Consider the following 11,845-nt stretch of genomic DNA (forward strand, 5'->3'; position numbering starts at 1 on the left):
AGGATAAAATTGAATTTATCTCATTTATTCCTTCTCTCGATGTATTCTGCAGGCATGACCTGAGGTCTCTCAGACCGCTAATCGAAACAATTTGTAAATTTACAGAATTAAATAATAAAAATGTTTATTTTTAATAGTGATACATCCTTATTATGCAAAAATATGAAGCCAACGTTGATTTTAGGTATTTAAAAAACATTTTGATAATATTCATAATAAAAAAAAACGCAGAGTTTTCTCAGACCGCACGTCACCGGTTAAGGGTTAGGCCCCTTAGTGATTCTTACGATGAGGGAAAGTATCCAAGTTCAAGATAACCAGGTAAGAGGAAACATAATAAAAATACACTTTTGTATGTTCCACAGATGTTTTAATAACCGACCCAGGTTTCGACAGTACACTATGTCATTATTAACGTGAATATACACAAATTTGCGAGCTTATATATACCAGGGAGGGCGGGAGGGTTAAGACAGGGAGGAGGTGGTGATGGTGGGAGGGGGAAGAGCTAACGAGGAAATACGTTCCTCAAGGTCAGTGGGTTTACTTGCTGAGTCCAGCAGAACTGATAATAAAGGAGAGGAGTGGGAGGGGTACAAAAGGTCGTTTACCACAGGTACATTTTTGTTGCGACATGCTCTTAAAATTTCTAAATGCTCAAGAAAGTCCAAGTCGAAACCTGGGTCGGTTATTAAAACTTCTGTGGAGGATACAAAAGTGTATCTTTATTATGTTTCCCGTCACCAAGTCCCACCAAGTATCGCCTTCCAGCCTTAAGAGTATATACAAGTAACAATAAAACCTTTTGGGTAAATGCCGCAGTCGCGACTGTATCCGACTAGTTGCGTTGTGTCCGGTATCCGTAGTCTCTAAAATTGTATACGCAAGTATACTTCTCCCTAGTTTTGGATATGATAAATTCATCAACAGAGACAAGGTTCACGCAAGAAGCCATGTTAGCGAGTTCCACGCTTTCGGCGCGTCGAAAGTTGAGAAAATGTCAACTTCGGGCGACGCGTCTCGGGCGAACTCACGCGGACGACTCCATGCTTTTGATTGGCTGCAGATCCCGTTTTCGCGTCTCTTCGCCTGAAACGCGTTCATGAAAACGTACCTTAAATGTTCTCAGTTGCGCCGGTCGTCTCCAGCAAATATTATACCATATGTCAGCATTTTATCTTTCCTCAGTGTTCCTCTGAGGTTATCCGAGTACCAGTTAGAATAATATCAAATTTTACGGGATTAGATCGCGTCCGACCACGTTTAGGCCATTATTTCTGAAGTGCATTGTGGAGTAAATTGCCGTGGTGGAATAAACAAGTCCCCAGGGCGGGCTGGCTGCGTTTGCCTCAGGCGGATGTGTCCCCGCTTGATTCAATTCGCCGAGCGCGGTGCGTGACCTCATGAAGAGCATTCTGGGGCCGTGGAAAGGGATTGTGGGAAAGGCGGAAAAAAAAGAATTGAATCTCATCTCAGATGTACACTCTCTGCAGCCGCGGCCTTACCCGAAATACGAGCCGTACGTGTATGAAGGCAATGGACTACAGCAAAATTCATTGCCGTTTTGCTATTTATAGTCCTGTTAGACTTTTTTTTCAGATTTTTACAGTGATTAGTTGCACTAGTATCAGCCATTTCCCTGTGAATTGCTGGATACTGAACTTCATCCAACGCAAAATAACATTCCTTTCAATATGAAATGATGAAATAATTTATGAATTTTTCCTATTCATCTCCATGATAACGTTTCAATTTCGATTAAATTAAGTTATTTCTTAGTTATGTTTAAATTATTCACAGCAATTATGCAATTCAAAATGAAGAAATCATTTGCATTAGTCAGAATTCGATCCTCTGTCTAACTATAGCCATTCAGATGAGCTGCCAAAATAACAGGCTTTTTTCCTCAGATAGTGGTTTAGCGAGCACGAAATCCGTTTTCTGTATTTCAATATGGACTTGAAACGCAAGTGTCATCTTTGGAATACATGGATTGGAAGATTGCATGAACTGTCATTGTTTGGCCTTTTAATGTGATGGATACCTTATCGGCAATCCTAGATCAAAACCCGGTTAAGAAGTAATTTTTTATTTTGAATTTCTTACTTAGTATAAATAATTCATTCAATCGACCTATATTTCTGCAATTTATTGCCATTATTAAGAGTTTTTATCATTGCCATGATGATGCTATAATTTACTAGCCCCTGGGATGCTTTAACCCATTTCTGCCCAACGTTGCGAAAACGCAACATTAATTTTGATGGAGAACAGTTAGAATCTTAAATTTTTTTAGGCAGCTCAATATTTTTTTCTATGTAGTTTTACACTTACTTCACGTAATAATTGGTCATTTGTCGTTCTAAGATTTTTTTATTTTTTGTTATGATTTTTCAAATATGGCTACTCCGAGCACTTTTTTAGAGACGAAAATTAAAAAAAAATTTCTAAGCCCTATCCAACATTGTTTCTATTCACTGCTTTGATAATAACAGTTTAGTCTTTGTAAATGATCATGAGAATAATTTTCGATGATAAAATTAGTTCCAAGGTATCAATTTTCAGAGTTGAAAATAATGTTGCGTTTTCGCAACGTTGGGCAGAAGGACTGCTACATTGTTCTACAAGCTTATCTGCGTGAGGAACTTCGAGCGAGACACCGTCTGTTTCTTTCTGCCGCGCTTGGCTTTTAGTCTCTCTCTAGAGTTTGCCTGCATATGTGTTACCATTTTCCAGTTATTTGGCATTGGTTATCCTCGTGTTTTACCTTGCATTTTCCCTTATCTTATTCCCGGGTTACATATCGATACCTCCTGTGAACATAATTACTTTCCGAGTGTGTTTAAGGTACGTACATAAGTTGATTTTCTTGGATTATTATGATTGTTTTTCGTATTTTAGCATTTGCGTTATTTAAAGTATATTTGAAGTATTCACTTGTCACAGACCAGCCTTTCGGTTGACATACTCTGATTCCTGTTACTTTTCCACAGATGAGTTTTTGTAAGACATTCACTACTGTGGAAGAAATCGTGTCAGTTTTAGAGGAAATTGAGGCAACTGACGAAACTGACGAGGCGAACGATGAATCTCCAACTGACGTTGTGGTCCTACCTCCAGAGGCTGATCCTTTGTCCGACGAGGAAGACATCAACGACGATGTCATGCTTTTGAACGACACCGACCAGACAACACCGAGAGACATCGTAGGTAAGCTGGAAATTCATACTTCAAAAACCATCCCCGGAATGGAAGAACCAACTCAGCCTCTACTGAACACGAACAAAGGGAAAAAGCGCAGAAAAAACACGGAGGAAATAAAATGGGTAAAAAATTCTTCTCCCATCTATCAGACGAAACCTCAAAACACCGAGCATATCTTACAAGAGCGTTTGAAAAACTCTTTCGGTAATATCACGCCATTTGAAACATTTCAATTGTTTTTGGATACCGATTTGTTGGATATGATATTAGAATTTTCAATCACATACGCGAGATCAAAGAACGAACATAGTTTTACCATATCAAGATCGGAAATCATAAAGTTCTTTGGAATTTTATTTCTGACAGGATATAATACACGACCTAACATGCGTTCTTACTGGATGAAACGTCCAGATTATGAATGCCCGTTGGTTAGAAATGTTATGTCTAGAAACAGATTTGAGGAAATAAAAAGGTGGTTGCACCTTGCGGACAATAGTCATCTCGGGGTAAACGATAAATTTGCTAAGCTTAGGCCATTTTTCGATAAACTTAATGAGAGATTTGCCAAATTTGGAATATTTTCACATGAACTTTCCATTGATGAACAGATGGTACCTTACTTTGGACGGCATTCCAGTAAAATGTATGTAAAGGGGAAACCCGTTAGATTTGGTTTCAAGGTTTGGTGCCTAGCATCAGCTCAAGGTTACGTATTCCACTTCAAGCCATATGCTGGGTCTGGTGACAAATACAAAACCAATATAAACAATGGAGAAAATCTAGGGTTGGGAGAAAAAGTTGTACTTGATTTACTCTCAGTCGTTCAGTTTCCTGGAGAGCATAAGTTGTTTTTTGACAATTTCTTTACAAGCCACAGCCTCTTGTGCATATTAGGTGAGAGGGGATATTTTGGTACAGGAACTGTTCGAGAAAGTAGAATTGCTAAATGCCCTTTGCCCGCTTCTAAAGAAATTTCCAAAATAAGGAAAAAAGGGTATTACTTCTCAGCCTTTGACCGAAAAAACCAAATATTTGTGGTTCGTTGGTTTGATAACGCTGTGGTTACAATCGCTTCTAACTGTGGATTTTTGATTCCATTGAACCAAGCCAAACGATGGGATCGTACGGCAAGGAAGGCCGTTTTCATCCCTCAACCAAATTTAATTCGCGAGTATAACCAGGGTATGGGAGGAGTTGATCTCCATGACAATGGTGTAGCGAACTACAGAATAAGAACGAGGGGAAAGAAATGGTGGTGGCCATTATTTATAAATTCTCTAGATATGGCGGCTGTCAATGCCTGGAAGTTTTTCCAATTGGCCACCGGTGATAGAGCTTCGCAACTGGACTTCAAGAGTTGCATAGTTTTATCGTTACTTCAATCGGGAGTTATGGAAGAAACCATACCAAACCAAGTGGGCAACAGAAATCAAGAAGAAGTGCAAGATCCTGACGTGACGAATAATCAAGGACTGGGTCGCCCACCTAAAGGGGGCCTTCCAGACTGTGTTAGAAAGGACAAAGTGGGACATTTAATCAAACGCTTGGAAAAAAAGAGCAGAAGAAGATGTAGGCATTGCAAATCGCAAACTGTATTCATATGTGTGAAATGTAATGTCCCTTTGCACTCAACGTGTTTCAGAATATTCCATGACAAAATGTGATGTGATTGTAATTTATAAACAAATGAGTATTATATGTATATTTATTTTATTTTCAATGTCATTCATTCATTTGTGATCTTAATATATTATAAGCGTTTTGTTCTTGACCCTTGAGTTTGATTTCAATGTTGGCCTAGGCAACCCCACTAACGCCCAACGTTACGAAAACGCAACATTTTTTTTCTACTAAAGTACTTGACTTATGAACAAAAAAACATCATATTCGTATAGATTACAACGAAATGACAACATTTGCATGAAAAAAGTTTTAAAGAAACAATTAATTCTGCGCTTGGGCAGAAATGGGTTAAGAAACGAGTTGATAGGGAATCATATTGTATATTCGGTTGCCTTATGCATGATGCTAAAACAATGTAATTTTCAACTTTTTTGCCTGGGAGGGACATACCAAATTCCAAGTTAATTTTATAGTGAGTACGAATTCATGTTGATACCCAATATTAACCTTTTTAGCACAAGTAGCAACATCAGTTTACTTCTTATGGATGGGAATTTAAGTATTTAGACAAGCCTTAGGTAAGTGGATGCGAGAAATCGGTTTAAAGTGTGCCTCATTAATGTATGACGTTTGATCTTTGAAAACCTATGTTTTCTAATGAAAGGTAACAGAAGTGGTATTTGCATAATGCATCATATCTTTAGGCTGAAATGAAAATTAAAACTAACAATATCGGAGTAAAACCAAATTGAATGTTTTACCAGCAATCGTCCAACTATGACTAAAAATCACTCTTACGGTTGTTTTAATTTTTACCGATTAGTATTAAAGAGTTATCATGAATTAGTTACCTCTAGTCAATCTCATTCTGCTCAGACTGCGGATGAATGAACATTAGAATGGTGCATGATAGACTGTTTAGCCTTAGTACTCCATAGTGAAAGAGATTAACGACCGTTATAGAGCATGAAATAGCCGTGGAACTATTTAGCTTATCTCTCACATATATCGTACACCTCAGCGAAAATCTACTGAATGGTTTTATGTTGCACAGTGTATAAATTTTAAGGCAATTTTGAGTGGTTTACGACCAATTTATTCTTAATTGCTTTCATTAAATGGCTTTTAACTTTAGATTTTATCTAGCGCAATGGTGGTATTGAACTCGTTTATAGCCTCTAAACTATTAAAATGCGGCCATATTAATGCGCCCGCATTGCTATGATCGAAATTCTGACGATTTAGATAAGTAATAGAATCATATTTAATTTTATTCTATCGCTTATTGCTTACTTACCACGAATGGCGCTTGATTATTTTTTAACTCTAAAAGCCGGCAAAATACTAACCAAAGCATTTAAGATTGGGTCATCATCGTCACTGGTCAACAATCCTAAGATTGGTTTGACGCAGCTCCCCACTCAATTTCCTATCAGATAATCTTTTCACATCTACGTAATTCTCCTCTTTTACATCTTTCTTTACCTGTTCCATATATTTCCCTAAGATTGGGTATTGGAGCAATAGCAATTACCCTCTATTTAAAGTACATCAACGCTAAAATATGCCTGTAGAGTTCATATGACTTAAAATAGACGTAATAAATACGATATCCTCGTTGAGTATCTCAATTTACCAGTATGACACATTAAGACAATCTACATAACGTATTTTTCAGGTCTGGTATCTACATCTACATCTACATAATACCCCGCGAGCCGCCTAAAAGGCGTGTGGCAGGGGGTGTTAGGACACCAGCCGTTTACAACTATAAAAAAAAGAAGTGCTCTAACGAGGTTGGGACTAGCGTTTATTAAAGTCCTTTATGGTTCGGGGGAAAAACGAATTCCCATATCTATCCGTTCGGCAAAACATCTCTCTTAATTTATCACTTCTATCGGACCTGGAGATATAGTGTGGCTCTAATAATATGTTCTCTGTGTCTCTCTTAAAGATATCCATTCTCAATTGTTCAAGCAATCTAAGCCTAGCGCGCAGCCTCCGAGTCTCCAACGGCTCCCAGCCTAATTCGCTTAACATCTGGGTAACACTGTCTGTACGCCCGTAGCAGTTTTTGACGAAACGCGCAGCCTTCCTTTGTATTTTATTCATTTCGCGGATTAAGTCTTTCTGCACCGGATCCCATACGCTCGCTGCATATTCAAGGTATGAAGCCAACGATAAAAAATCGATTATATCTGTGGTTTCGTGAGAAGTTACTTATGATTTATTCGAATTTACACTTAGAAAGCTTTCTCTTTAGCTTTGATGTAAATATTTCAGTGTCTTTTATGTAACATTTTTTTAGGTGTTGCTATAAAAAGCCAGTTAGCACCCTCCCATTCCTGCCGTATTTATATTGCTGTGAACGATCTTATAAATATTGCGATTGGCTTGGAAATGTTTCAAATGCATAACCATTGCGGTTAGATGCAAGATAATGCGGTTGCCTTAACTATCTGGCAGAAAATTGAAGAAGGCATATTATCTTATGAAATGGAGCAATGCTGATTTGAAACTGATCTATGTTCACAGTAATATTTTTATTGAACCTTTAATGGAATTATTTTCAAAGCAACGTTCTTTTCTTTTTTGCTATTGCTTAAACTACACTGCAAGATGTTTCCAAGATTTGGATTATTGTTAGCTAACTTTTAGGGGAATTATTTTGTTCGATTGAATTATCCGGAAAATTACTTTCTGATGCGAAGGATGGAGCAGTCTTTGCGATATTTTCCGAAAGTCACGCACTCAAAGCTCTCATGAGTTAGTTCTTTCCCACATTTGCCACATCTAGGATCTCAGGAGCTCGATATTCGTAACCGAAATCGCTCCATTTCATATTTTCGATGAGAATGGATCCGCAATAATTTTTGTATTGGTTCATATTCAAATATGTGCCCTAGGAAATGGAAGGTATATCTAGTCTAGAAAAGCTTCTATGCGAATGGAAACACCAAGGGAGGGCAACCATAAAATTGGAAACAGCTCGGTTCATTTTCTCTACTATTGGAAAGCATTGGTGTGCAAAATTATTCATTCTATTTGACATGATCCGGATTATTCTCTTTTCGCAATACGGCTTGCAGAATTCATGCACGCGTCAATAAAGGTGTGGGTGTTATTTTAGCCTTCCTCAAAGATCAAATCGAGGCTTGAAATCTTTTAAGACGTCTGATATGAGGAATTAATTTCATGTAGAATTGATTTCCTTCGGAATAATTTTTTATTTATATTCTAGCGTTTAAGAATTTTAGCAACGTGTTAGCATTTTGAAGAAAACATAAATGTTTTTCCATATACATTACGATACCCCTATCTTAGTGAAGTGTGTACGATTAACATAAAATTTCTGATTTAAAATGATATTGGTAAAAAAAATGTTTAATTGATGTTATATAAAAATGTGTTGATTCCAACAAAACTACTACTGTGTATTTTTTTTGTGCTATCTCCTTCAAGAAAAGAATGCTACTGTAGAAAGGCAGAAATTTTTTATGCGTACGTCAGTATTGCATATCTATTTAAAATTAACTCCAATTTTTATTTAATATTTATCTATAATTTATTTTATTATTCTGCGATGAAAATATGATTCACATTCGATAACAAAAATTATATATGCACTAAATCATATCTATATTTGACAATGTGTTTATGCAGAACATGTTAAACCTTAACTTTCTAAACCATCAATATACCAATTAGAGTTTCCAAAGCGTTATATTGATGCGCAATGATTTTTTCTTTCGATTATGCTAAAAAAGTAACAGGAAATAATGTTATTAAAAGTAAGTGCTTGGTTTGACAATATGTAGTGATTCGAGCTATGACAACTATTACGCTGTTTGTTCGAGTGTGTGAGAAGCATATAGTCCATATAAATTTACCTAGAGAATTTTTGAGCCAATTTTTTCGCCACTCAGGAATAACCACACCTTAGTGATGTTTCTTGAAGTCATCTTTGTTCAGTGTGCCGGCTTTTTTATCCACACAATTTAACACGCACTTCTCCCGAGTGGCAAAGCGTATGTCAACCAGCTTTCAGGGCCTTATATCTGCTCAAGAGGAAAATATCTGACGCGATATAAACTCGAATTACCATCCACTCTCTGCATTGGCCTCCTACTTGTGTGCGCTGACGTGAACTTAATGGCGAACCGAACTCTTCCCATAATCTCATTTTCGCGACCGCGAGCTGCTTCGACAACGCGGCTTCTGCGGGCAATGCGTTTTACGTGCGGATATGCCATCCCTAGAATTGGAATAAGGCCCTCAATATTAGTTTGGATTTAGAGGCTTGTCGTCCCGTTTCTCATGCGTAGAGAAGTGATCAATCTATTCTCCCATTTCTGAGGCGATGGTAACATTTTCATGAGAGCATTACGAATGCATGCGTCATAGCTGCTGTCAAGACCCCGCATTTCATAACTCCACTGTTTTTTTAAGTAATAGTAGCGAGCATGACGTCGTGGAAATCGTTTATCATAGGAGGTACCTAATGTAGTTAAAATTTTACTATTTCCACATGATGTTTTATTTTATAATATTTTCCTGGTATGGTTTCGTTTTAACCTGCAATAATCCAGGAGTTAGTAGAGGAGACAATTTTCAGCACCTTTTTTCTCCATAACCATGGGGTCGCAACTGCTCACTTGCTGAACTATGGCAACACAAATTGAGTTTTATTTGAGTTTAATTAAAGGAAAGCTTTGAGTGAGCATCAACAATAAGATTTCGCAATGTTACCCATTTTGAAATTAATTGTTTCAGACAATTGAGTGGGTGAGAAGCCAGAGGGAACTAGTGAGTTTTTAATCTAAACAGAGATAGGTGCAGAAATTAGGTAGAGAAAACAAAATAGATCAATTAGATATTTATGAATGCATTTGATTTTACGCTCGATGTCAGCTCAGGACAAAGACTCTTTCGTATCCCTTGGACACCGAATTCTAATATATTTCTCAATCATAATCGCACATCTTCGTCCAACCTTAATAATTTAATTAAATCAATAGTTCAAACTTTATACTTCACGACCCCTTATTATATATATATATATATTTTTTTTTATATCACGAGATGTGGGTCAAACACACCCACATCTCGTGATATAAAAAAATATATATATAAATCAATAGTAGCGGGCGTAATTTTGTGAAAATCCTTATCGTAGGAATTATAAGAATTAACATGTGAAAATAGCCAACTTTTTATTCCTACTATTCCCTAAATAATTTAATGTCTTTAAAAATTCAGAGTATTGAACAAAGCTTTGAAAAGGTTGGATACCTATGAAAACTTCTTTCATGGTAACTGCGAAGTGCATCCACAAAAATGTTTGCGTGGCAATAGCTCAGTACCTCACTACGGAGTTGCCCCCATGTTAACGGGACAAAAAATGCGTAATACATATTTCATTTCCAAAATACCTACCTACTGAAGTATTCCAGATTCCTTTTATAACATATCGATATTCGCACATATACATATGTATATGTAGTCTGAATTTTTGATAATTTCTCGTGCCTAATATACGAAATAAATATGTATTTTCCACGTATATTTTTTATTGCTATTTTCCGCCCGAGTTCCTCATTTTAGTCTGATTTTGCATTAAACCGTTCTCTGGAATTTCTGAAGAGAAGAAAGCACAAGGACTCCATGTCGTTACGGTTGCCTGGAGATGATAACAATGAAATCCAAGGGGCGAAGAGCATATGCTCCAACGTGCGTGAACTTTCTTTTTTCTCTTCTTTCGTACGTGAACTCGACCTGAATGAGGGGAAGAGAAAGGCAGCGAAAGGATAATGGAACACGAAAAGAGAGGGGAAAAATATTTCCAGGCACGTGTAATAGACATGTGCCCTAGCGTGCGCCTGTGACACGACCTACATGCGCCGGGAGATCTCCATTGATTTGTTCTTAGAAAAAAACAGCAGTTAAATGTCCTAAAAACGTGACTGCTAGTTGAATATGCTAAATAATTGAGCTAACTTACGTCGGCGTTTTATTGGCTAAGTCTACCGTCGTCTTTAGAGGTAAAAAAAAAACTATTTTTAATTCGTAAGTAATTTTTTACCACCGAAACGTGGGAATACATAAACTGAATTATCTGGTGTGAATCTCGTGAGAACTTGTGAATAATTAAGATGCGCCTGAAAAGTATGAGATTGTATATCTTATTCTGCATAGTTTTTTTGAATGAAAAATTATTTTTAGCATTTTTATCTTATAGTTTTTTAACAATATTTTAACTGGGTAGCAAGCTGTTAATTAATGCTGCAAGTATTTAATAGCGTTTTTTGCTAACAACTTATCATAGTATTATCCTGTTCATGCATAATCCTGTTAAATATTTTTGTTGCTGTTGTTGTATTTTTAATCATTTGCTCTGTATGTAATGTAATTGTTCCCTAGATCCTAGTCCATGCTGTTCTTACATCGGAATTGGATCCCATGACTTGGTGGAAGTGCTCCTTAATAGCAATGAAAAGGGAGACTTTGTGACTTCCACAGTATATTTATCACAGAATGATCGGTTTCGGCTGTCAAGCCAGCCTATGGTACATTGAAAAACATGTTGGTCGAAACAAAAGAAGGCCGAAAGCGATCGTTCCGTGTTAAGTAAAGTCTGGAAGTATTTTCACTGCTATTATACTGTTCTAATGCTTTTTTAGAGATCCCTTCGCTGAAGGAATAATTTTTTATGCGTGTTAACAAAATGTTGGTGACAATGAACATTGGTGGAATCGTTCTGCCATTTAGCGTGGGCTGCTTCGGGTCCTGACGAGATGAGCTGTGACATTGCTGAAAGCGTCGGAAATTTTTATGTGATTTTTATGAAGTACTTAATCACTCATCATTCATTTTTAAATGCAATTTCCCTGTCCCCGCTCAATAAAGAACTAATCAGGTTCTCTGGTTAGGTTAATTCTGGCTCCCCGCCATATGAACGCGGCACTTGCGAAAGACAAGAAGTGCCGTGTACGGGCACAAAGATCGTAGCTAATGC

The 11,845-nt window shown here is 37.1% G+C and overlaps 1 protein-coding gene across 1 annotated transcript; it reads left to right on the forward strand.

The window, feature by feature from the left end:
• Positions 1-288: 288 nt before the first annotated feature.
• LOC124166460 (piggyBac transposable element-derived protein 3-like) lies at positions 289-11,525 on the forward strand. Its single transcript, XM_046543991.1, has 5 exons — positions 289-321; positions 2,994-3,210; positions 3,571-4,776; positions 11,251-11,396; positions 11,511-11,525. Exons 1-5 carry the CDS (start codon positions 289-291, stop codon positions 11,523-11,525), a joined length of 1,617 nt encoding a protein of 538 aa, XP_046399947.1.
• Positions 11,526-11,845: the final 320 nt, after the last annotated feature.

Source organism: Ischnura elegans, chromosome 10, assembly GCF_921293095.1.
Source record: "Ischnura elegans chromosome 10, ioIscEleg1.1, whole genome shotgun sequence".
In the NCBI taxonomy this organism is placed as follows: domain Eukaryota; kingdom Metazoa; phylum Arthropoda; class Insecta; order Odonata; family Coenagrionidae; genus Ischnura; species Ischnura elegans.

What these genes read in the sequence shown, in the direction of transcription:
- LOC124166460 (XM_046543991.1), top strand. Translation starts at nt 289, where the DNA reads ATGAGGGAAAGTATCCAAGTTCAAGATAACCAG. An exon ending in TCCAAGTTCAAGATAACCAG is followed by an intron (nt 322 to 2,993) that starts GTAAGAGGAAAC and finishes ACTTTTCCACAG; the next exon opens with ATGAGTTTTTGTAAGACATT. An exon ending in AAAAAAGAGCAGAAGAAGAT is followed by an intron (nt 4,777 to 11,250) that starts GTAGGCATTGCA and finishes ATTGTTCCCTAG; the next exon opens with ATCCTAGTCCATGCTGTTCT.